This window comes from Pezoporus flaviventris, unplaced genomic scaffold (genome assembly GCF_033815535.1).
Source record: "Pezoporus flaviventris isolate CSIRO_AGI_PZ_B2104156 unplaced genomic scaffold, CSIRO_AGI_Pfla_v1 ptg000021l, whole genome shotgun sequence".
Lineage (NCBI taxonomy): Eukaryota > Metazoa > Chordata > Aves > Psittaciformes > Psittacidae > Pezoporus > Pezoporus flaviventris.
The window spans coordinates 13353595-13379630 of record NW_026892569.1 but is presented as its reverse complement, the minus strand read 5'-3'; the positions used below and the strand labels follow the sequence as shown (position 1 = coordinate 13379630).

The 26036-nt window shown below is 35.6% G+C and overlaps 2 protein-coding genes across 5 annotated transcripts in view; one reads left to right on the top strand and one right to left on the bottom strand.

Moving 5' to 3' along the window:
• Positions 1–26036, top strand: part of CENPP (centromere protein P) — a 141829-nt gene that overhangs the window by 82054 nt on the left and 33739 nt on the right. The gene's annotated exons all lie outside the window — the stretch shown is intronic.
• Positions 5861–25584, bottom strand: ECM2 (extracellular matrix protein 2). Its single transcript, XM_061456194.1, has 12 exons — positions 25373–25584; positions 21326–21643; positions 16103–16291; positions 14568–15050; positions 14143–14258; positions 12410–12545; positions 11729–11886; positions 9745–9884; positions 8292–8618; positions 6440–7534; positions 6314–6408; positions 5861–6237 (listed from the first exon to the last, which is right to left on the bottom strand). The coding sequence occupies exons 2-10, from the start codon at positions 21618–21620 to the stop codon at positions 7327–7329; spliced, it is 2052 nt and encodes a 683-aa protein (XP_061312178.1). The 5' UTR covers positions 21621–21643; positions 25373–25584; the 3' UTR covers positions 5861–6237; positions 6314–6408; positions 6440–7326.

Here is a 26036-nt window from a genome sequence, read left to right as displayed (position 1 = left end):
TGTTAATGCTTAAATTTACTTGGAAATTTAAAACCTTGAAAAAAATCCCTGTAACTAAGGGACTCAGAATGGCTCAAGCAGAGTGGAAGAATATAATTTTGGGGAATTCACTCAGCTCTTGAGTATTTGTTTACATGTAGAGACTACAGAGAACATTTGTGTCTACTGTGGCTGGCAAACTCACAGGACTGGATCTGAAGCATTAGGCAAGGATATCACTTGGTTTTATGGGAAAAGCAGATAGTTAAGCCTTTGTATTTCCCAAGCACCAAGTAATTTTTGAGCCCAGCATAACTGTTATTGAACTGTATGATAATTAAGGAATGTTCAGGCACTTTCTCCTGGCTCCTAATATCCAGCATAGTTTGCGTATTTTTTCACCCTCCCAAAGAAATTAATGTTTATAAGGGAGCCTGCAATCTGGGGAACATAAAAGAGCTTTCCTTTTTCTTGAGATTAATATGGTTTTCCAATTAGTTGCAGTACACAGGACTTCCCCAGGCTGAAAAAAAATTACAATTTCTGAATATGGAGCTTTGAAATCAATGCCTCAAGTAAACCTCATTACCCATAGAATTAGAATCATAGAATAGTTAGGCTTGGAAAGGACCTTAAGATCATCTAGTTCCAACCCCCTGCCATGACCTCACACTATACCATGTCACCCAACACTCTGTCAAGCCTTCCTTTGAGCGTTGCCAGGTACTGGAGCATTTATCACTTCTTTGGGCATCTTGTTCCAGTGCCTCGCCACCCTCAGATGAAAATGTAAAAATAAGTAAAAATGAGCTTAAGGGGGAGCTCTCCAGATTGCCATTTGTAGGCATCAGCGAAAGCCAGACCTGTAGGAAATACGGATCAAACTTTACTTTTAGTGAGTGACTGAAACAGATTCATGTAAGCTGTATGGGTTCATATGACAGTACTCGGCTACTGGGAAATGACAAGAAGTAAAGTTATCATCAGCCTCTAGCTCACTGTTCAAGTGAGATTCCCTTTTGTTTGCATCTTTTAGAATCCTGAGAAACTCGGTTCATTGGTGGGAATTTTTAATAGACATGACTGCAGAGAAGAGGCAATTGTGTATTGCTCCAAGAAACCTCATAGCAATGACCAGATTGTGTATTGGGAAATGTTATTAACTTATTCACAGCCTGATAACATACGCACTTAATGGAATGTGCAAAATTATGTTCAGCAGCCGTGTTCATAATTCAACAAATTATGTTCAGGCAGGGCCATGTGTAAAGTACGTAATAGCATAAAAACTGCTGTACTGAATCAAATCGGAGCCCATCTAGTCCAGTTCCCTGTCTTTGACAGTGACCAAAAATAGTTCCACGGAGAAAGGGCATTGTTATTTATAGTGCTGCTTTGCTTTTAGTTTCCTTGAAGCAAAATAAAACTGCGGGGCTTAAAACAGCTGTTTCATTTAGTTTTTGAGATTCACCCTGAGGTAGTTTAGCTTTTTTATGCCATTCCTTTTAAGACTGATCAAACACTATCTATTTTAGATAAGGACGTTTATTGTGTGAAAAAGTTGATACCATAATGCTCGCAAATCTGTTGGTTAGTTTTGCTTTACTTACTGGAGTATTTCAGGGGTGATAATTTACCATTAATTGTTTTTTGGTGTGATTAAAAATGTTTTATTCAGTAAGGTCTTTCAGGGGTGCACAATGTATATGAATGTTTTCCCAGAGGTAATTTAATGATGTAGTAACTGTTGCAACTTGTTCATCTTACCTCATATGTAATGGAAGGTGTTTATGAAAAGTTCTGTTTAATATTCACTTCTTAAAATGAAAAGGCAAAACCAGTGCTAAGTCTTTATGACTCTGTCCTGACAGAATTTTAATATGGAACAGGGTGTCTGTTAACAATGAACATTACGTGTGTAATGAGACTTTCTAATGTGGATATTGGGAATATTTTTCATCACAGACGGGGTGATCAGGTATTGAAACAGGCTTCCAAGGGAAGTTGTGGAATCACCGTTCCTGGAAGTGTTCAAAAACCATGTAGATGAGACCCTCAGTGATATAGTTTAGTGGTGGTCTTGTCAGGCCTGGAGTAATGGTTGGACTTGGTGATCTCAAAGGTCTTTTCCAAACTCGTTGATTCTATGATTAAAGCAATGTGTTTCCATTGAATGTCATCATAGCAGTTGTAACAAAATTCTTAAAATTATGCTTGCTTGCATATAGCTGCTCAGTGCCTGAATTGGTATAAAAATTTGAGTAAAATTTTATTAAGAAAATAGAAGGACAAGTTCATTTTGATCGTATGATCATTTCTTAATGTGGAAAAGGAGATCTGTTTAGTACATTTTAGAGTGTTTCAAGTGACATCTTCACTACTTTTAGATGGAAAAAGTGTTCCAACATTTTCCCACAATATTTTGGGCCTTGCAACTGTACAGAAGTTGTTGACATCATTAACTCAGAGCTCTTATTTCATGTTTGCTGTTTTTTCCCCATTTAAAATGGTTTTCAGTTTGCCAAGAGAAGTAAAATTAAAGCCTTTCCCCTTGAAATAGAGAGTTTGGGATTTGCTGTAATGGAAGGGTAATGTTACTAAATTAGCAATAGCAGTGATCTCTCTCTTTTGTTCATTAGAATACAGGAATGTATGTCTGCTGAATAAGTCAAACATATTATTATGAACTAATTTTTTGGGTGACTGTTTATACCTATTTCTCTTTTCAAAAGAGACTGTTATACAGGGTTTCTTCCAAATGAGTGTAGGTTACATGGTTGGCTGCTGTTTCCAGTCCACAAAACCTTTAAAAACTTCCTTCATGCAAAACCAGCTTTCAGAGTAAGTCTCTTTAAAAACATGCACTCTTTCCAAAGTAGCCTTCACCTCTGTGGTTGGGACATTCTGCAAGATGGTCATAGTATGGTTCTGACCCCCTTTAAGTGGTGATTTGACTTGAATTTTGGTCTTCCAAAACTTGATAGATAACTTGAGCAAGGGGTGGTTGTCTGAAAGTTGGAACACATGTGGATACTGTACATTAGTTGTTGCTTTCTGCATTTGTACAGGAGTGACCCTTTGGTGGTGGTTTTAGGTTGTAAACCCAAAGAGAGCATAGACAGGTCCTGGTTGGTACTTTCTTAAGTGCCTACATTTACAAATGAGTAGAGATTTTGAAGCTTACTTAAGGAAGCTTCAGACTTCCAGAGCACCAGATATTGTACTGGTCTACAAATTTATGATCTTCAGGATTCTTCTCCGAGAATTTTTTTTCAGGCTTATTGCATAAGATTATTTTGCTGATTTTTTTTTTTTTTGTATTTCTCTTATTTCGCTGTCTGTAGTCTTGTGTTCTCCAAAAATTATGTACATTAAAATATAAAGATAGTACTTAAATTAGGAAGTGTTTTCTCATGAGAGTTTCAACTAGTTAACATTTGTATTACTATACAACAAAAATTATAAACTGATTATTTTGTTGCTGGGTTATAACTCTTCATAAAGTTGTGATTTGCAAGAGATCTTTAAAGTCCACTGATTTCTCAGTAGAACAGTGACCAAATTGTTGATAGAGAATTAAAATCATGCTTCCCAGTCCTGACTTTTTTTCCTGTTGAACGCTAAGAGGATTTTTGCAGTAAACACAGGCATGGTACATGTTTCAGAACCAACTTTCAGAAATGGTATCAGCCACTCTATAGTGTTACATAGAAGAGGATTCATTAGGTGAAATCTGCTTTGCTGTCTTGGGTGACTAGATAACTAATGTTCACACTTCAAATCCTTTGGGGGCAAAGCTGAGTGATTTGTAGCTTTGGCATGAGAGGGATCTCTGGAAAGTGGAAAAGGGTGTATACTGTGAGCTTTTCTATTAATATGGTGATAACCACAGGATGTCTCTATTATGTTTGAGTTTATAATGGGACCTACCTGAAGGATTTAGCAGGTCTAGTCCAAATTCTTATGTATGATGTATGAGCCAACAATGAAAATCAGAACTTAGAAACCAAACAGAATGTCTAATATTCCAGAATTCCTCTTATGCCAAAAGTATGGTGGTTCTGGGATTTCTATGGCTGTCGAATTCTAACCTTTGTTATTCTGGGTCTCCTAGTGACTTTAAAATAACTTACTTTCTTATAGTTTCAAAATTTACCTTACATCTTTGTATTTACTTTTCATTTGTCTCCAACTGAATTACTAAAGAAAATGTATTCAGGTTTTTGTCTTACTTTAAGTTATACTTTCTTCTCTGAAATGGTAAAAAAAAAATATGATAGGACATTGTCTTAGCAATTTGCAGTGTGTTCTGTCTTGAATTTATCAAAATACAATATGTGAATACAAATTGCAGCTACAGCTGCATCTGGAAAACCATAGAAATGAGATTACTTCTGTGCGTCTGCCCAGATCTGTTTGTTAGTAGACCTATGTTCAGTTCTCAGTCTAATGGCCTTCTTGAAGTATGTTTATTTCCAGTGTAAGCCTGCAAAAATTATTTGTTCACGTATTTTTTAGAGAAGAAACACTAACTGTAGGACTTTCATGTTGAGTTTTTCTTGTATATCTTTATTCTACTGGGGGCCACTGTTCCCTTATTTTTCTTGACCAGAAATGGTCAGGTCATTTCTCAGTGTCTTACTGTCACAAACTGTAAAATGCTCATCCCAGTTACTTTGTTTAGAAAATCATTTGAGATTCACTGTTAAAAAAGTAAGGGGATTTATATATATGTATAAAAACCCATCTTGATTTCAGTGTAAGTGGTAAATTTGAAGACTGAACAGACTTAAATTGCATACATTTGACATTTGGAAATGTTATCCAAGTTTAATCGTCCATGTATTTCTTAAGTGAATAAGCATCCGTTTGTGACATACCCTTCACCTCTTGGCTTCTTTCTCCTTCTTGGTCTTCTGCCTCTGCTACTGTTGTATTCTGATTCCAAAATGTTTTTCCTTTAGCCTCTCTGTTTCACTAGCATAACTTTAATTTAGGTTATGTTGCATTATTTAGTGCTGCTTGTAGGAACAACTTATCACAGCTTTCTTTCAGGCAAGACCAATATTAATTATTGTAAATGACCAAAGGACAAATCTTAGACAGATTACTTGCATAAAATTCACTTTTGTGATATCTTAAAAGTGGAAACATGCGTGTTGGAGTGCAAAGCATGTTAATGGTTGCAATAAATCTTTAGTCATCTGTATTTTAGTGGTGTTAACCTCATGAAATCTGAAGATTTTCTAGTGGGTCTTACAGGTCTGAATGTTTTGAAGAGAAAAGTATTCTGTTTGAAAACAATTGCAACAATACGTGGCAATTTGCTTAAATTTATTATAAGAATGCATAAAATGGTGTAATACAGCAGCTTGTTTTCCCTCTCTCCTTGGATCAATCTGTGTATCTAAAATGCTTAGTAAAGTTTCTGAAAGCACTGCTCAGCAGTGTTGCAAAGTAGGTCTGAAGTTATTTAGCAATAGACTAAAATAATTAATTTTAATAATTTAAGCTTTTTAGTCTCTCAAAACAGTAGCTTGGGAGCTTAATGGTGTTTTACAAAGACAAAGGAATGTTAGCCAGAACATTAGCCAAAGTGAAACGGAAGGAAGGAATCATATGTTGAAAGTGCACAGGCAATGAAATCAAACCATGTCAACAGAGTATGTAAAAACTCAGCCTGTGGATTTCACCATTCTTTACTGACCTTAGCAAATCACTGAAGTATGACACCTGACTGTACTTTCCCAAACAAAATGCCCAAAGGAAACTTTTTACAGAAATCCGCGTATCTTAGGATTGTTTCTTACAAGGAATGCATTATATTTTGACTCACTGGAGATGAAATACCATTGTGTCTTGCAGGCAAGAGTTTACTTGATAAGGTAGAACTTAAGATAGAACAATGTAATTTTGCTTCTACTGTGATTGTATAGCTTGAGAATGTTCATAGATGCTGTCTACAGCATGCTAAAAAAAAAAAAAAGGTTGGAAATCCCTGGCTGTTAAATGCTATGTGAACAGGATGCTGATGCTGATTCTATGACCTGTCTGTTGGCAGTAGATTGGGATGTGTGGGAAATGTGTAGTGAAACCTGCACTTCCAGAGCAAGGGCAGTAAAATTACAGTTCAGTAGTAACGTGCATCCTTGGATGGTTTTATGGTATGCAGTTGCTTACAGCTTTTATATGCCTTTAAAAAGTCCCTGTATTAAGCCATTTTGTTCTTTGTTCTCATCCATGCTGAAGAAGAAATCACTGATTTTAGGGGGAGGGAAAGGGGGGGGGGGGGGGTGGAGTGAGTGAACAAGTTGCCTGACTGGGTTTAAACCACGACAACAGCCTACCTGTAGTATTGAAGAAAACAGAATATTTTTGTATAATGACTCACAGAATAGCCCAGGAGAAAGGTGAAAGTAACTGCATGGCCTGCCAGTCACCTGTCATCATTTCCTACGACCAGCTCACTCTTAAAAGAACAGACTGTAGAAATTGTTCTTTAAAAATACTGACTACTTCTTATCAACGTTTTGGCCACTTTATAGACTATAGCGTTAAAATCTGGAATGGAATATTAAAAATGCTTCTTTTCTTTGAACTCAGACGTAAAATAATGTCTTCGGGAGACTAAACTCCTTTCCTGGGAAGCAGGGATCTGTTTGCAAGCACTATTGTATTCACAAGCAGACATTCATATCAAATGCATTACTGAAACTGCTTTATCAACATTGTCGATGAAGGGGTGATCGTTAACTATCTAGATGCTTTCAAATAAGTACTAAATTAATATTTTAAAGTTTTGAGAAAGTCTAATTAATCCCCTAAGGGTGCAACCTTGTACAAATGAATGGGACCTACTGCTCTGAACGTTTGGTACAAAATCCAGTACCATGTATGTTTTAAGCAATTTGATTCTTGCATTGCTGGAATGTTCCTAGCTCAAGGACTTTTATTTGTATAATTTTTAAAGCTGGTGGTACCATTTAAAATGTTTTGAACTCTGTTCAGCAAGTAAGACAGGACCAAGTGGAGGGTTTAGTTACATCCTTCTTTTCTGAAATCTGATCTTGCAGAGGGTGTATCTGGGGCATGGTTTGACCTGTTGTGTTTAAGTAGAATTTCTATCAATAGAAATAAAAATTTATGACATAAACTTGAGCTTCTATTTTTACATGTAATGTTTTTATAATGAAACATTAAGAAATACATTACTACTTTGCTTCAGTATATAATATGCTGTATCTTATTTAAGTAGTAAGAAGGGTTTAAATCCAGAAGTAAGCAGACCTGATAGTAGCAGAGAATAGAGTTCCTAGAGATACAGGTTACAATGCAAAATTTGGGTGTTTATTTGCTCTTCTGTGGTTTAAGAACCACACTGCAGTAGGATCTTATGCATGAAAATGCATGTGGTGATAGCTGTCTTGTATTGATGTAGTTGTTTTCAAGATGAACGTGTTCCAAATGTGAATCTTCAGTCTCCTCCTCTTCACTGTTGTCATGAACATCATCATCACCAAGATGAGCCTTGCAGATGCGTTCTGGAGGGACTGTCCTGTGATATTGTAGGAGGAATTATATTTTCATTATTCAAGATAGCTCATAACTCCATAATTTATGTAGAAGATGCTGTGTATTTGGAGGCTTGAAAATGTTAACTTAATCAGTGCATCAGAATTTCTCAATAATGTAATTATTGAGGACATCAACAAATCATTCTTTTTAAAATTCTCTCCTTACATTGTATTCTCATTTATACTTGTTTATACTTATTTATACTTAGGTTCACATAGGAAAGTACTGCTACGTGTTGCTGAACGAAAACTTTCTGTACAACGCACATAAGATACGCTGTTTATCACTCCTTTGCTTTGTAAACTGCATGGAGGAACTAGAGACCACCATGAACTGTATAGCTGTGCTGGCCAAAACCTGCAGAAAGGCAACTTCCAGTGTTCAGCAGCAGCTGGTGCCTCCTTCAATGCCTTTGCAACCAGCTTGGACTGTGGCCCAAAAGCAGAAAACGCTGGTGCTTTGCTGTGCCTATCAGATTCTAGCTGCCTGTTCAGACATGTGCCCAGGCAGTAGTACAGATTAATGTCCGGAGATAACTGGTGCTCACTATGTGTAAGTGTTTTCAAGTGCTATTAGGCTGAAATCTCACTTTTATCGTATGCAGAAATACTGCTGTAGAAAACTCAGGGTTTAGCACCTCCTTCAAATTTTTTTAACAAAACTTTACTTAAAATAACAAAAAAGGTTTACTTTAAAAAAGGGTTTAGTTAAAATGTAACGAAGAGTGCGAAAATTACCTTATTTTATTATTGTTCAGTCTTAGAAAACGTAGTTTTCTCATTTCATCAATTCCAAATGGTACAGATTTCAATTCGTTGTGATCCAAAAACAACTCTCTTAGAGTGTGGTATGCTCCAAAAAATGATACTGGATCTATTCCATAATCAGTAAGTTTGTTAAAGGACAGGTAGAGATACTCCAGCCCTGGCTTCATGTGACCAAAGACATATCCTGGAATTCTTTCAATCTGATTTCCTACAAGTATCAGATGTAGTAAAGATTTTGGCAGATAGGAGGGAACATGATATAACTTGTTATAAGAGAGATCAATTGATTCCAAGTTCCTGCATTGGGGGGGGGGGGGGGGGGAAGAAAGAGGATTAAAACATTATAGCATACTGCATCATTAATGCTACATTACAAAATTTGCTTGACATGATACCAGGAAACTAAATTTCAAAAGGAAATTTGTTTCTGTGAATGGGACAGAATGCATGTTCTGGAACATGGTGGAGTACAATTACTCTGGGAATAAAAAAGAATTGAAGTCATTAATTATCAATGAAGCACAATGATTCTGTTGATGGGAATAAATCTACAGTAATGAGTATGGAGAGAAGGCTGAACAGAGAAACAAACCTCAAGGGGCTAATTTGTGGTTTATAAGCATTGATTAATTACAATAAGGAGTGGCCCTGGAAAAGTGCAGAATAAGAGGGGAACTTAGTGGTTATGACATGGATTTTAAACTTTTTCTAAAGCCCATTTGAAATTGTTTTGTGAATGGCTCCTTTAGAATCCTTCCAGTATGCTTCACTTCCAGAGATGAGAGAAGCTGTTAGGAGCAGTGTAGTTGTTTGCAGATTAAGCATTTTAGAAATCCAGAAATCAATTGATAGGACTACAGCAGGTTATGGAAAGATACCCTAGATAGCTTGGCAAAGAATTTATCAGAAGAACCAAAAGCAGTACCACTTTTTGCTGCTTTCACTCTTGTTTGCTCTGCTTACATTCTACTCTTACAGAGTGTGGCTGCACAGTCTTCCTTTCATCTTACTTACTTTGATTTTCAATCTAATGGGAAATAAGGCTAGGAAAAATTAAACTATTTTAAAGTTATCTGTGAGATAATTATATATTAATGCCAAGTTATTGTGATATTATATGGAATGTTATTGATAATTTATATCAATTTTTTGATTGGATAGTCAGAAAAATATTTATACTCTTATGTTACTATGGTACAGATTTGAGGCATAAAGTGTTTTTGTTTGAAAACCAACTGAATACCTCCTAGATTATACAATTTAAGAAAAGGAAATTAAAGCAAATTAGCTAAGGAAAACAAGCAAATAAAAAGATAATTACAATTTCAAATTAAAAGTAATGAAGTGGAAGTATTTATTTTGTTATCTGACTTACTAATAACAGAGGAAAAAGAAAATGATAGTGTAAATGATTTGTACTTACTCTTGGTTTATCCAAGCCAAAGGTGCTATTCTGTGCTCTTCTAATTTGTTGTGCTTTAGCACAATGACATTTATGTTTCTTGTATGGTTAAAGCAAATTTCTGACACTTCTTCAATTTGATTATTTTCAAGGTATAGCTCCTGTAAGTGCATTTGGAAAGAAAATTTATGAAAGCAAAATAAGCTGTTCTTGCCATTGCAAATTCAGGATGCATCTTTTACATGTCCTCCATACTGCCAGATACATCTGAGAATTTCTGAATCAGTTTGTAGCTGAAGTGTGACTTTCAGGAACGCTATTTTTCAAAGCAATTGTTTTGTTTTCTCACTTGCTTTGAAAGAGCAAATAGAAAAAGAGCTGCATCTTTTGTCTTGCCTGAGGTTGTGTAGTGTAAGAGTATATAATGTGAGTGGTGAGAGTGACAAGATGTTAATATTTTTTGTCTTGGAAAGTTATTAGTGAGAAAAATGTAAAGAGTCTTGCTTTCTTCATATTTTTGCTAGGCACTTGTGAGCTTTGAAACTTTCAAATCTGTAGAAATATGAATGTTAATGTTTTACAGAACTTAATGTTGTGAGTCTGCAATGTATGAAAGTACAATCTATGTATTATTAAAAATATTGTTTTTAATCTCTGTGGTATGCAGAGATTAAATTCCTGATAATCCTTTGTAATGTAGGATAAATATGAAGTGAAATAAAACTGGCTAGAATATATGTAGGACTTGAAATAGAATTTAGGGTCTGTAGATGAAGACTTTGGGAAAAGAGGAAAGCAACTTCATAGCCTGAAAACCATTGTGAATTTATTGAGTGTTGGTTTAAAATTAAATGTTCCCAAAGCCTATGACATGCACAAAAACTTGCCAGGTGTTCACTGTTTCATCAAGGAGCGATGAAGGGAGCAAAAAACAACTGTTATGTGTGAGTGAATAGGTAGTGGAGAGCATTAGGCTGAAGTAAAGTTGCAGGCAGTAGTTGCAAAAGAAGCTGAAGTTATAGAAAAGATGCTGTTGGGTTTTTTCCCCTCCTCGCATTTCAGTTTATGAAAGATCCGAAGGATAAAAGGAAATAAATACAAGGATGCTGAAATGAGAAAGAGGAAAGGGAAAGATAGAATCAAGACAGATAGTGAAATTAATAGGTAGCAAGATTTATCTTTTGAAGTAAAGACTGAGGTAAGCTGAGAATGAAACTGAAGAGAGATTTAAAGGGAGGAAGAAAATACCTTCCAGATAACTTCCCTAAAAAAACCACAAACCACTGCAACAAATCACATTCAAATTCTGGGCAGACGAATGGGATGGCAAATGAATAAAAGAAGAATTTTTTTTATTAAAATCAAGGAATAAGGAATCTGTCCAGGAAGAAAAATAAACCTCCTGTTCAAACACCAGCCCCTACCCCAAATGAGGTGAAATTCAGCAAAGGCTTGGAAAACAAGGGAAATTGAGACTTAGGCCAGCCAAAAAAGGCAGAGAATGGTTAGATTCAGGCATCTTTCTTTCAGACTAGACAATCTTGATTCCTTTAGTCTTTCCTTATAAAACAGGTTTTCTATATCTTTCACTATTCTTGTTGCTGTCTTGTGAACTTTGTGTGGCGACTCAAAGTTCATAATGGTTTTGCACTGAGATGTGATCTGTATTAGGAGTGTTAAGTGAAGGATGTGTAATGGAACAGACAAAGTTGCAGGCTACACAGTTTTGTGACACAGTACTAGAGAAATTCAAACTTTAAAGATACCTATTGGGATGGAGTTGGTATATAAGTAATTTTCTAAGAGTAATTATTTAGGAATAAAATTGTAACTGTATCTAGAAAAAAATTTATAAAAATTAAATTTATCTCTACCTGATGATTTTAAGGTGGGGTAAGTAAGGGAGAGAGGAAAGATGAAGATGGAATAATGAAGTTTTCTTGTTTTGATGGTTGGGTTTTGTTTGGTTGGTTTGGTTTTTTTGGTTGGCTGGTTTTGTTCTTACCTCAAGAGTCGTGGGAAGACCTTGTGGAATAATTCTGAATTCATTTCTTCCTAGTCGCAAGTAAGAGAGACTTTTCAAAGGAGAAAAGGCCAAAGGACTGACGTTTGCTTCACTAAGTTTATTTCCTTCCAATTCCAGGGTGATCAAGTTCTTTAAACCTAGGTAGAAAAAGGTCAGATATCTGATAGTTACTACCATCTCATACCTTGTTAAAATACATGTTTTAAATTTAACAGTCTTAAACATTACTCAGATCAGTTCACACCAATGAAGAAATATAGTGAAAGGGTTTTCCTTTATTATCTCATAATTATGGGATTATACTGGTTATTAGTTTGTAGAACTTTACACAATGACTAGAGCTTTATAGCTTCCTGACCACTTAGAATGGAAAAGAAAGCAGCTGTAAGACTGTAGGTATGTGCAACATATCCATCTCTACTTAGTAACCTTAAACAGAAGCTTCCTTGGGAGAGCAGCAGTTGCATAAGAAGGGAAAATGTAATTTTAAAAAAACTTAGTCATCCAAATCCTTCAGCTTTTGTTGCTTTTGGAAAACATGGCACTTAAAAGCTAGCAATTATTTTTCTGGTTATAAAAAAACATTCATTTGGTTGAATCTTCCGCTTTTCAAATTTATTTTAATATATTTCATATGATTTATATTAAATTTCTAAATACCTTTTAAACCGTCCTCATCAATGGCATGAAGGTGGTTGTCATTTATTTTTATTTCCTCCAAAGTTGATGGCAATTCAGATGGAATATGTACCAGCATATTTCCATCCAAATACAAACGTTTTAGCTTTTTCAGGGTCTTAATCATAGGGAAGAAGAAGATTTCTTAGATTATCAAGGTGCAAAGTGTATGGTTAAACATACAATGTAATCATAGTTCATATTTTCTTAAACACATGCTTTCGAAGATTTGCAGCAGCAGTGCACTAATATCCAGTGTTTTGAATAAAAATGTTTTTTCTTCAGTCTACTTAATTGAGGGTTTTATGCTCAATATTAACAAAAGGGGCCAGTTAATGTAACATGACTGAAAGAGCATCAACTTTCCACATGGCCATCCTGCAGCTATCTATTCCTGTTTGTACTGCTACCATCTTTCAGTCATGTAGGTATTATCTCACTGTGCCACTGCAGTATTTAGGAGTTCGAAGTCCATGCATTTGTAGGTAATGTGTTTGTACTCTTCATTCATGAGTAAATTGATGGTTTTCTGTAGGTCAGAAAATTTATTTAGGCATAACAGCAACTTTTTCAGTGGCGTAAGATTTTTATTACTTCAGCCAAGTTAAAGTACTGGCATGAATTATTGTAGCTTAAATAAATGCACATCAGTAATTGTGCAGTAGTGAGCATTTCTCAAGAAGGTGGAGTTGTTTTAGCAGTGGATCTGCTGGAGCCTGCTTTCTTCCAGTTTTGCCTTAACTGCCTGCTGTGATGTAAGCCTCACTAAAATTTATTTCACAACTGGGACACCTTCCTGGTCTGTCTTTTCCGTCCACTTTGTGGAGTTGTAGGAGCTGAAATCCCTTGAAATCGGCCAAAGCTGTTCATTTTATGTGGAGGGAGGTGGCATGCAGTCTCCTACAAGACTGATTGCATATGGCAGGAAACAGATAAAACACACTGTGGTAATTCCATTTGTTATTTGTATGCTTTTTGGTTCATCTTGCCTGAAAAAAGCAAGGCCTCGGTGCCTTAACTGCCGCACTACTACCTGTACATACTTGCTTGCACGAGAAATTACTATGAGACTGTTCTGTCTTCAAATAAGGAATATGTAGATGCACTTGGAACAGCCTGTTACCATGTACATTCCCAGTGCAGGAAAAACACTGAATGTAGAAAGATTCTTGGACTATTTTACAAGAAAGCTGTTCTAGTAAGCAGCAGTGCTTGGAAGTTTCTCATTAAAGATAGTGAGCAATAAGCATGTAGCTGATTACATGAACTACTGTTCAGTGGATTTTTATAGCAAGACCTACCACAGGCAAATCTTTTGGGGAATCCAAGAGCATAATAAGCTTTACAGAGCTAATGTAATGAGAAAGATGATACTCAGGCTCAACACTGGTAAATCTATGTGTCCCAGGTAGTGTTAATGGAATGTGAGCCTTTCAATTCTGAAATCTCTCAACTGCAGCTGATAAAATGTCAGAAAAATGTCTCACTCTCATTGTTTAACATATAATACTTGATGAATGTCATTCAAAAATGTTTAGCTATTCTTTATGCGACAAAAGATTTCTTGAAAAAGCCAGGCTTAACTGTACTGTAGTTATATGATGGTTACTCATACCAGGGGAAACTGTTTTGGATCCATAGACTGAAAAGCAGGAAAAAACTTCCCTTTAAGCGATAATTAGTCATAGGACAGTAGAAAAGTTAGGCTTTCTTACTTTGAATGCTCGTGGACCTATGCCGGGAGAGGTAATATTGTTTTTACTGAGATCAATCCATTCCAAATTAGGTATCCCGTTGAATGCTTCATCTGAGATAGTAGTGATACTATTTCCTAGGATAGAATTCAAGAAAATAGTTTGATTTATGAATTACAGCGTGCATCTGAGTTGTGTCATACTGTACATCAAAAATATATTACAAAAGTAGTTGTATCGTATACAATAATTGTGTGTTCATATGAGGATTTAAACTCTAGTAAGCAAATCTAACTTTTATTGCTTTAGAGGCTTAGAAATTAGAATTCACTCTAATACATGTCTATGATAAGGAGCAACAAAGTACTAATACTGCTGTTGACTGCATTTGAGAATGGATAATGTTAATTCATAGAAAAATCATGCAAAGTAAAGCTTTTATCTACCTGTAAGGTCTAGACTTGTTAGATCTGGATCTGAGATCGGTGGTATTTGTTTAAGTTTGGCATTAATACAGCTTACTGTGGTGTCTGAGGTTGAACATCCAGATGGCAAAGGAGGAGCTTCTATGGGTGGAACCGGAATTGGGAAATGAGATGGCATTCTGAAAGTACCATCATCTTCATCACTTTCATCTTGTATGTCTTCTTTTGCATCTCCCTTTCCTCTGATAGGCTTCTTTTCTCTGTGATAGGCTCTATACTTCTGACGATTTTTTTTGCCTTTCCGTCTTCTTTTCTTTCCATCCTTTTTATGACCCTCTTTCTCTTCAACCTCTATCACTTCTGTTCTCAGCAGTTCATCTTTTTCAGTTTGAGTATGTGCTGATGATGATACACTGGTGTTGTCAAGGTCATTGGGTTCTGGAGAATCGCCAGAAAACTCACTTATGTCATCCAGTGAAATAATACTTGAATCCAAAGAGGAGGCTAACCAGAGGCCATGAGGGGCGGAAAAAAAAATAGTTGTCTGATAAGAGGATATGAAACTAAAGTTTCAGTAAACATATGGTAGCTATAGAAGAATAGTATTCCCCTTAGAATATTACTTGAAAGAATAAAACCACTGTCTTATATTGCTACTTTGACTCAGAAATGTTTGAGCTGACCATACAGAACAGTTTGTAGATAGGCGTGATTCATTGCAACTCCAGAAACAAAAGGGAACACATAAAAGGAATTTGTTTCAGTCAACACGATTTCTAGTTCTAGATTTAATTTCTGTGTCTCTACTCAGTGTATTTCTTTGTGTCACATGTGCACACATGCACTTAAGGCTAAATAATATTTTCATGGTGAGAGGTAATTAAGTTCAGTACTTTGCAGGCTTAGGGTGCTGGGAGAGGGGGAGGGAAATCACATTTCACTTTCATTTCCTCATTTCCTTTTTAAAGATAATGATTTTGTTTAAATTTTTACCAATAAGTAGAATTGCAGTTCTGTTGTTCCTCTTGAGAGTTGACTTCCTTCTCATGATTTATATCAAATAACTGCATGGTTTTTATGCTCCTAACAAGAGCATACAAGTCTGTAAACTGTATGATGTTTATTATGCATGTCTAATACATTAAAAGTGGCTAGTAGCTATTGATTGATCCATTGTAAATGGAAGCGCAATGTAAAATGTAACCAGATGTTTTTTCTTTGTACATTTACAAAAATTTGTAAAGGTAGGAGGGAAGAAGCAGAAAGGGGCAAATAAAAAAATAGAAATGTGGTTATTTCTACTGTTGCATACTTAACGTCTTCATTTCTTTAAATATTACATCAAGCTCATCTAACATGCAGTGTTACTGTAAGAAGCTAAATTCAGCTTGAGTAGAAATTACAAAGACCTGCTCTTACTATGTAATTCGGGACTTATTTTCCCTATAAAAGGGTAATACGTACTTTGTAATCCTTGTTATCATTAAATGTAACGTTTGTGCTAGGTTTTGCATGAGATAGTTTTAAAATAGTAAAAATATTATGGTGTACTATACCAGTATCAGAACAAACTGGGCAGCATTCTCCTGCAGGTATAATTGTTTTGGGACATCTCAAAGGAGGGCACATGGTGGTATCACATATCACTTCTCCTTTTGAACAGAGGCAGGTAATGCAGGGCTTGGGAGACCAGACGGCTTTATCATACATAATCATTCCGTTAGCTGTGCAGTGCCCTGTCTTTCCTAAGAAAAGAAAATAGAAAATTGGAGTTAAATAGCTTAAACTGAAATGAAACCAACAGTGATCATTTAAAACATTGGAAAGAAGCACTACTATTTTGTTCTTATTTTCAAAATATGTAAAATACACCCTATTCTAACGATCTTATCCTTATTCCTTCTTTTTCATAACTGCATTTTCTTGTGCTTTGTAGTAGTCTCCAATCCCTACTTGGTTCTTGGCTGCTCAAGCTATGGAGGCAAAGGGAGAGGCACACAAATAACATGTATATTACCTGCTACAGCTCCACAGTGAAAACTGTGTGCAGGTTCTCTGTCTCTCTAATCCTCTGCTCCCTCTTCCTAGCCAGCTGATGAGGACCCTTACAAGCTTTGTCTTCTGGAAAAACTCTTGAATTATTAAACTTGAGAGATACTCCTGAAATGAAAAGATTAAGCCTAGATGGTGAGTTTCTGAGTGTGTTTTGTATGATAGTTCTTCTTTCCTCTCCATCCTTAGAAATGGATCTCAATGAAAGATGCGCAGAGATACAGCTGAGAAAGAAGAAAAAGTTTGCTTCATCAAAAGAGAGTTAAAATATGTCATGCAGATCTTCAGAATGTTTTTGTCCAGACCCGCTTCTCTTTCTTTCTTGTGCAGTAGATGTTTTTTCTAATATACTGCACATTAAATGAGAAAGTTTTGTTAGGGCTCTGTGAAACCAGGAAGGTAACAATATTCATTTTTGTAGTGACCGTTCATAGGCTTAATGGAAATAAAGTCCATCCTGTAATGACTTGTAAGGTCGCAAACCTCTTCCCTGTAACTTGCTTTATCTGAAATAACCCTCTTTGCTCAGAAAGCAGCAAGGCTGAACAACTTGTGCTAGTAAATACTTCATCTCCAAAGTTTCTGGACATGAATCTACGAAAAATTGAGATTTCCTATGGTACCAGTCAAAATTTTCAGAAAGAAATATCGACAAGATGTATTCTTTAAGCTATACTCAGATATTCAATAGGGAAGTTGTTTGGAGAGTGTAAAGACTTTGGAAGGAAACTCTTCCAAATCTTCCTTTCCTTCTAGTGATGGAGTCTACCTAAGAAGAAGTTTCCCTGGGCAGCTCTCATCCAGACTCCAGGATAAACGTTGCACTTTAGCATTATGCTTTTTGGTTTGTTTTTGTGTTTGGTTTTTTTTTTTGGGGGGGGGGTTGGGGGGGGGTGTTTTGGATGTGGTTTTTGTTGCTTCTTTTTGTTTGGTTGTTTTTTTTTGTCTTTTGAGAGAAGGAAAGCCAAAGTTGAAATTCTTCATCCCATTTAAATCCTTTCGTATTTTTGAGCATACCTCTGAATCTGATGAGATTCTCCTTTCCTTTTTTCTTTTTCTAATAAATGCATTGGTGAAGTGCTTGTTTCAAGCTGAAATCCCATTACTATGTTACTTCGTACTGTCCTGAATAGAAATAAAAATAGGTCCTCTTTTCCTATTTTGTTTGACTTCCTCCTTCCAATGAAGATTTAATACAGTGGGAAACTCTCATCTAAACTAAATTTATGTGCAAGCGACTTTCATTTGCAATAAGCTGTCTTTGGAGGGATTGTTTGCGGGGTTTGCTTTCTCACACTCCAACCTGTTCCATGCTTGGTTATTCAGTTTTTAGAACAGAATTCAGGATAGTCTCTAAATATCCTGACAAGATTCTTGTAAATATTTGGTTTGAAATGTCTCTGGAGTTAATATTTCACTCAAAATCAGGTATATTTCAGTATTTCAAGGCATTCCTCCTCTCAGCTTCTTAGCAATGGTGGTCCTTTACCCTTCTGTTTAAAGACCATTGGATCTAAGCCTGTTTTCTAGAATAAAAATTAATTATAAAAATCATCCTGCTGGATGCTGCTCTGCAGTCCTTATTTGTTGCTCTGAGGATGGAAAGAGGGAGAAATTACCTATTAACAGTTGCATTTTGATTTTTTCAAAGCCCCAGGATATGTATGCATCATTTCAGCCGCATAAAGCTGTGCTCTAATCAACTCAAGCCATGTTAACTGAAGGGGGAGAGATGAGTTAGGCCAGGCCAAATGTTAGTTGGCTGGAAGTCCCTTGTCATTCTACCCAGGTATCTGTAATCCAGCTGTTTGCTGGATCCTGACTTCTGTTTTTTATATGCTTGCCAGGAAACCACAATATTTCTTTTAAATAATCTCCAAAGGAAACACAAAAAGAGCACTACAGTTTCTCATGTTGAACAACAAAATGTCAGCTGTTCCAGGGGAACATATCTGGCTCAAGATGGAAATTCTTCTGTGTTTCCTTAAATTCTTTATTTTGTTTTAGCTGCTAGACTGTATCTGAAGTTGGGGCAAATCTTGGCTGAATAATCATAAAAATATGGGTTATCAGGTCTTGGCCTCTGCAGACATCTTTTAACAAATCAGCTTGTTTTGGGGGTACATGAGATTCATTTAAAGAAACACAACAAATGTGTGTGCTCAAAGGCAAAGATGTACCTTTCTATTGCATTGCAATAAAACCCTTGTGAGACAGAGTAGAGGCTGCATGGAGGTGCTCCTTGAAGCTTTTATCCACTGAATAACTTCAGTTCTATTATGAGCAGGGAGAAGTGAGGATTAAGAGATATTAGAAATAGTGCAGCGGTGCGCATCGTATTCTGCAATGCTTAGTGGGCAGATTGTAGACCAAAGGACAAAGTGCTGCAAATTACGCACTGTTGTGATGAGCTCTTTGTTTTAATTTAAGTGGTTCACATGATTTTTATACGGAGGAAGGAGATAGGTCTTGTTACTGTTAAACCTCTATTTAACTGTTACTTTTCATCCTGCATATGATATCTGTAAATTGTGTTTTAGGCTACTAAGAGCAAAATAAGTAGCTAGGAGAATGAAAATTAAGGTTTAGATTGCATTTTCTTCTGTAGTAAAGCAGGATTAATAATAGTGTTTTATTATTTAATAGGCTCCATTTTTTCCAAATCTGACATTAACTTGAAAATATTTTAAACTTCAAAAGCTAGACTGAAAAATACCTTGTGGTTGAGGTCCTTGGCAGATGAGCACAGGACTTTTAACCTTTGGAAATATGGTGTAAATTCAACATCAAGTTCCAAATAAAATGAGTTCAGCGGTTTTAGCTCAGCTTTTGGATGCAAGTCCAGATAGAAAAAAACAAATGGGGCAGGGAGGAGGGAAGAACCATGCATAATTTCAGCATGACTGATGGTCTCTGACAGAGAGACTGGAATATCTTACACGAAGTGTGTGCTATTTATGTGGTATTTTCCTCTGCTTAATTTAAAAAATATTTTTAAATTAAAGGTTTGACATTAGTAGTATGTATTACAAGAGTAATATTATAGTACGCACTAGAAATGTTATTTATGTAGAGTTTTGCTGGTTTTCCCTGGTTAAAAACCCTTCCTTAAAAATATGTTACTTTAAATGGTTCAGCCTTTCTGAAAGCAAGGACTCACAACAATTAGTAATTATTAAGAAAACGTGACTCAAATATGTTTTGCCATCTAAATTAAGACCTATTAACCTAGTGGTCATGTCTTTCATATATGACATACTATAAGGCTTAACGCTTATGAAAATAGATTATTTTATGTAGAACAGTAATAATCAGGGTTTGGTGGGTTTTTTTGTTTTATTTTGGGTTGGTTTTTTTTGTTGGTTTTTTTTTTTTTTTTTTTAATCCTTGTAAGATTGCATATGATGACTTTACTCTGTGTGATGTGATCTCTTGGTGCTGGAATGGAAGTGTCTATGTCTTTCTTAGCTATAGACATGATCCTGTATAGGTTCTTCAGAAAACCCTAGTGTCTTTTCTTCAACCTTTGAACCTCTTTTCCTGAAAAGGTATGAAGTGTTACAGCATTTCAGTAATTTTCAGTTGGTTGACAGGTTTCAAAACTGAAAAATGCTGATAGTAGTATTCAGAAGTTCTGACCTTCAGAATGAATGGATGATTATTAGACTCTTGTGAATCTTAGTTTTCTGGTTTGTGAGTCATAATTTTCCATTTGTGATGTTGAACATAGAATCACAAGCATCCTAGAGCAACAGTTAGGTCTTCCTTTACTGCACTAAGGACCAAAGAGATGCTTAACAGCTCTCAGTCCTCAATGCCTGTCTCTAGTCTTCTATTCTTGGAGGTTACTGAAGAGAAGCCTGTTAAAATTACCAAGGCAGGTTTCAATAAAGATCAATGAAATCATGCTTTTTGTTTGTTTGTTCCTTCAGACATCAAATACTCTTCCCTACCTCTCCTTCAAACACCATAAAATACATATTAGTGCAGCAATATAGAAACCTGTAGGTCACATGAAAGGCAAGTTTTATATAAATCATGCTATTGAACTTCTTTTAAATAAACCTGGGTTCTTGATGGAGCATAAGAGTGATCTTGTGTTGAATGAGTGGGCTTTTTCTCTCTTAGCTTAGTTTTCCATCAAAAGGGTTTGATTTGTAATGTAAGTTTCATATTGCAACTATTACTATGTATTATTAATTTATTTACAAAAAAGAATTATTTCTGAAATATTGCATGTAGCTGTAGTTTGAATGCTGCTTTTCAAATATACAACTCAAAACAAACAAAAAGAACTTAAGTCTATTTTAAGTAACACTGGTGTTACTGGTGTTAGAGCCTCAGTGACATGTTAACTGACTTAGGAGATGTATTGAGCAAGAAATTCTTCAAAATGGCCTTCAAATGTGCTATAGATTTGTAATTATGAGAATATTCCAAGAACATTTTTATTAGTTAAGATGAAATGAGAATGCCGAAAACTTGCAGAATGGTAAGCTGGCAAAGCAGGGTTCCCTGTAGGACTTAGGCACAGATAATTAAATAGCTTCATATGCTAACCCCATCATTATTATAGAAGGCAACAAAATTAGATTAGCAAAAAGGTAAGTTTCCTTTCAGTATGTGTTGCAAGTAGAGCTAGAACAAAGCTTTCATGAGTTAAGTTTCATTTGAAATCAAGAGAAAAACCTGCCTATTCTGAAGTAGTAGAGGGGCTTTATTCTTACCTGGCAAGACACTGTAACTAGGTTCATGTCCACCCAAACCTATGAGAGAGTCAAATACTCCCATAACACCATCATCAATGTTAATGAGAGGTATGCTGGGCACTACAGCAACCGGATCTGGAAACTTCATCCTTGCCTGTCTCGGGGCCTTGTGCTCAGCGGAGGAGCTCCTTCGCAGTCCTCTGTGGCGCATTCTTCTCCTTTGCCTCCTGAGAAGTGCACTAGTTTCATTTTGAGAAAAGTCAATGCACAGAGACACAAGCAGGAAATAATAGACTAGTGATGTAGCCTGCATGTTTTTGTGTGTCTCAAAGTATTCTGGAATGGGGGGAAAAAAAAAGGAAAAAAATTAGATATTGGAGAGCTTTTAATAATTATGTCAGTCATATCATAGAATCACAAAATGGTTTGAGTTGGAAGGGATTTTAAAGTTTATCCAGTTCCAACCCCCTGCAATTGGCAGGGACACCTCACACTAGGTCAGGTTGCTCCAAGCCCCTGTGTCCAACCTGGCCTTGAACACTGCCAGGGATGGGGCAGCCACAGCTTCTCTGGGCACCCTGTGCCAGCGCCTCAGCACCCTCACAGGGAAGAATATAGTGCACTTTTCAAAAGCAGGTGGACCAATACATGGTAGGTCAATATAACCAAGCTCCCTGTTGGAAAGAAATTGCCCTTGTGAGAGTTCAGGTAAGCAATTTTAGTTGAGTGTTTGTTTAGTTGAGTGTTTAGTTCAGTGCCCTTGTAGACAACAGCCAAATTCAGATAGAGGCCAGCTTTGTACTTGGGGTTGCATTTCAAGAGGTAGTTTAGATTTGCAGTTCAGTAGTTGTTACTGCTTCCAGCAAGGGTGTTCTTAAAAGCTGTAAAGAGTTTCTTTGCTTTTTTGATTGCTGGTATTTCCAGCAGTTTGTTGTAACTTCTGAACATGGGAATGGCAAAGTAACAGAAAAATGCACAATGCATTTCTGATATGCTGCCCCAAATGCTTTTGGCATGTCATTTCTGTGCAAGGTATTTTTCACCAGAGATGAAATGAGATGTTGCTTTTGCTTCCATTTCTAGCTGTCCTCCTCTTTAATAGATTTCTTTTTTTTTTTTTTTTTTTTTTTTTTTTTTTGGTTCTGCAGTATAGGAGACCTTTTGGAAGTTTGACTATAATAGTACAATCTGCGACATCCCACATTTGATTTCCTAGTGGAAATCTTTATTAAGAATAGGTATTCTAAAAAGATTGATCTATAATGGGTTGTGTTCTGCATTTACGTTCTAAGACATTCATAATTCCTGTTTATATGGAATCTTCCTAATAGTTCTACAGAAAAATTAGGTTGATTGTCACCAATAGGTGGCATTCCAAAACAGAGCAGTCAAGATTCAGGAGTATGCATAGAAAACATATCCAGCAGTGGCTATAGCTGAGTGGAAATAAGGTTTTGCATGTCTGAAGTTTTTAATGATTTGTCATAGATCTGTTGGCAGAATTTTTTCTAAAAGGAAATGCTCTTGTCCTGTGGCCTGTTTTAAGTGAGACAGTGAAGATACTAGTATTCTTGTGATGTTGAGAATTAGTGAGGAGCTTGGGACTTGGAGCACTTAGGCTTTGTGTCCAAGACAAGGTTTAGGGTATATCCATGGTGTTTCTCTAAGGAAGTATTGAGGAGATTAAAAAAATGCTTTTTCTTAATGTTCATCAGTCTGATTTTATATGTAGGCATTCACTTTGGAGTTAGTCTTAATATAGTTACTTACATTGTCTAAGTACAGGAAAGAATTAATTGAGGAACTTGAACTGGTTTTCCCTGAACCAGATTGTGTTTAAAACTTTGTGCATCTTGATATTTTCTGATTTATGTAGTAGGTCAAGTTTTTGGCCCAAGCTGCCTAAATTTTCTTTAACATAAGGTATGTGTTTGCGTCTTCATGCTTTCCACAGCATAATTCTTGGTTTTGTTTTGGTTTGTTTTTTTATTCTCATGTTTTAAAATGGGAGTTGGCAGTAATAAGCTTAAAACAGTATGGTTTTATTTCTTTCTAATGTTGTAAGGTTTGTGCTCAACTATTTTAATTTTAAAATAGTACAGCAAGTATATTAATTTGTAGAATTTTGTTAAGCTAAGCTGGTGGTTTGATTTCCATATAAAGGCAATTTGAGCTGCAAGTGGCTCAGAAATCCGCATGACGTCTCATGTAGTAGCAGGGTTCTTAAATTAATCCATATTTTAGTTTACTGCTTTCTACCCATCGGAAATCAGTTATTCCAAAGTGCTGTATAGACTTCAGACTGCCCATACATTTATTTACAGAAATTACTGTCAGTTAATATATCGGATAGATGCCAAAGCTTTTACTCTGCATTCATGATGTATATGTCCTTTTTCAGAAAGTACTCATTTCTTAGTACCTCAGCTCGAAGGACCAATGACCTAATGTTTTTGGTTTCTAACTTACTTGCGTGGTAATAACTGGCTATAAAATTACACAGTACACTTCTGTTCTGCAAGTTTGAATTAAACACAGAGAGAGCCCTTAGGGAAAACTGAATATACAAAGAAAAGTTTTGAACATGTGTATTCATTCTGTTGAGCTAGTGACATCTTATTATGGTCACATTTTTATAGTATACTTTATAATAACACCATAGCTATGCAGTTACAACGCTGCTACATTATATTGGGGCTTTTCTAACATTTAACCATTTCTTCCTGTGACCATGGCATGATATAACATATAATATGTATAGTAATGTATAATGGCATGACTGAAATACTTTTCTATTCTCTATGTATTTTTAAAAGTCAGGAATAACATAATGTAATTTACAGTAAATGCAATATATTATATTTACTGTACAAACAATGTCTCAGGATTTTGCTGTTAACTTCAGTATAGAGTAAAACTACAGTAAATCAAATTATTTTTAAAGTGAAACTTGCTTTCATAAAATACTTTATAATTACAAATAAAAAAGAAAAGACAACAGACATCTCCCCAATAATATCTCTTCATAAACTAATCCCATTCATATATGTGAGTTTATATGCTATATTTTCACACCAAGTTAACTCTTCAGTACTGAAAGCTTAATAGTGCTGCTTTGAACCAAATGCTGTTCTTTGTATGCAAAATTCTGATCTATGCTTTTAAGTTTCTTTCCTTGCCTTGTTTAATAAGTGCTGTCTCACATTTTAAGGGCCAAATCATGAAAGTTGTACAAGAAAAAGGCCTTAAATGCACTGGGCCTTTAATGCCCAGGACTGGTGTCCTCAGCTTATCTATTAGGAAGTTATATTTAGTATAGTGCCAGCCAACTTTTAATTTGGGGGAAATTCAACCTATTCAACATATACAACTTTTGTAACAAATAATTACATATAAAAATAAATTATTGATAGTTCGTATAATTAAATATTATATCTTCGTACTGCCAGATACCCTCAACATGGCTTCATTACTATACCTTTTTTAATTTTACCCATAAATGTGTAAATCATGCATGGAATGTGAAAGCATCTGTATTACCTTTACATGTAATGTGTTCAGTAGTTTGTAGCTTTCAAAATGTTTATCTTCAGTATCTGCCATTTTGTTATTATGTTAATGGAAATAGTTAATTTTTCAAGTAGTGACCCTTTAGGAAAACCAGAGTATCAGAATTTATTCAATAATCTATCTTTATGCAGTCTAAATTCAAACATGTTTCTAAGATGTCAGGGTTATTTGTCATGATACACAAGGGGTTAAAGTGATTTACCAAGATTTTTCACATACTTTTCTTTCAATTTATTGCATAGAAATGAGTTACATTTAGCCATACCGGCAAAACTAATTGCACTTTCAGTTAGTTAAAGCTTGAAGTGCATGGCAAACATTCATACCAAACAAAAAGCAGCTCAACTGGTATTGCGTATTTTATCTAGAAAAGCATTTCTGTTCAGTATTGCTAAATATAGCCAATATTATTTCATACATATTTGCAAAGTTAACATAGTTTAAGCCATTCAACACCATGCTTTAAGCGGTAATTTAAAATTTAAAACATTTTACCTTGTAATCTAACCTAACAGCAGATTCTGCTTGGTGTCATTTAGTCTCCAGTTGCAAATGAAACAAAATCACAGTGATATCTTTAAAATAAACAGAGAAACAGTAGGGTTTGTTGAAACATGTTAGCTGATTCCTTAGTTAAGTCTGAAATAGCTTCTTTCCCTGGGGACAAAGCGCTGTTCTGTTCTGTGTGCAGAGCATCAGCTAATACTGTTACTTTGAAAACTAAAAAGCTCACTTAAGGAAAATGAAAAGCAGCACAATATGTTCGGTCTGTAGGCTGACAGGGCACAGCTGGAAATTCCCCTTCAGTTACAGAAAGAACAGGAAAATGGAGAGTTTTCAAAAGACACAAAACCTGTGTATTTTATTCCATTATGGTTTATGTATTTAGAAATTTAGTTTCCAGGTAGCATGTTTAGTTTAGATTTATTATTTTACAGAGATAATACATTTTGGCAAGCCTAAAGATTAACACAGACAGCATTTATTAAAATTAGAGCTTTTTTCTTCAGTTCATATTTTCTTAGTCTGTATCTGTCCTTATAGCCTATAATCTTTTCAAAGATTAAACTTTTTTAAATCAAACTTTTTTGGTGAGGTTTTTAGCATGGAAAATTTTTCTTTTGTCCATTTACAGGAATGATTTCCCTATAACTTGTAG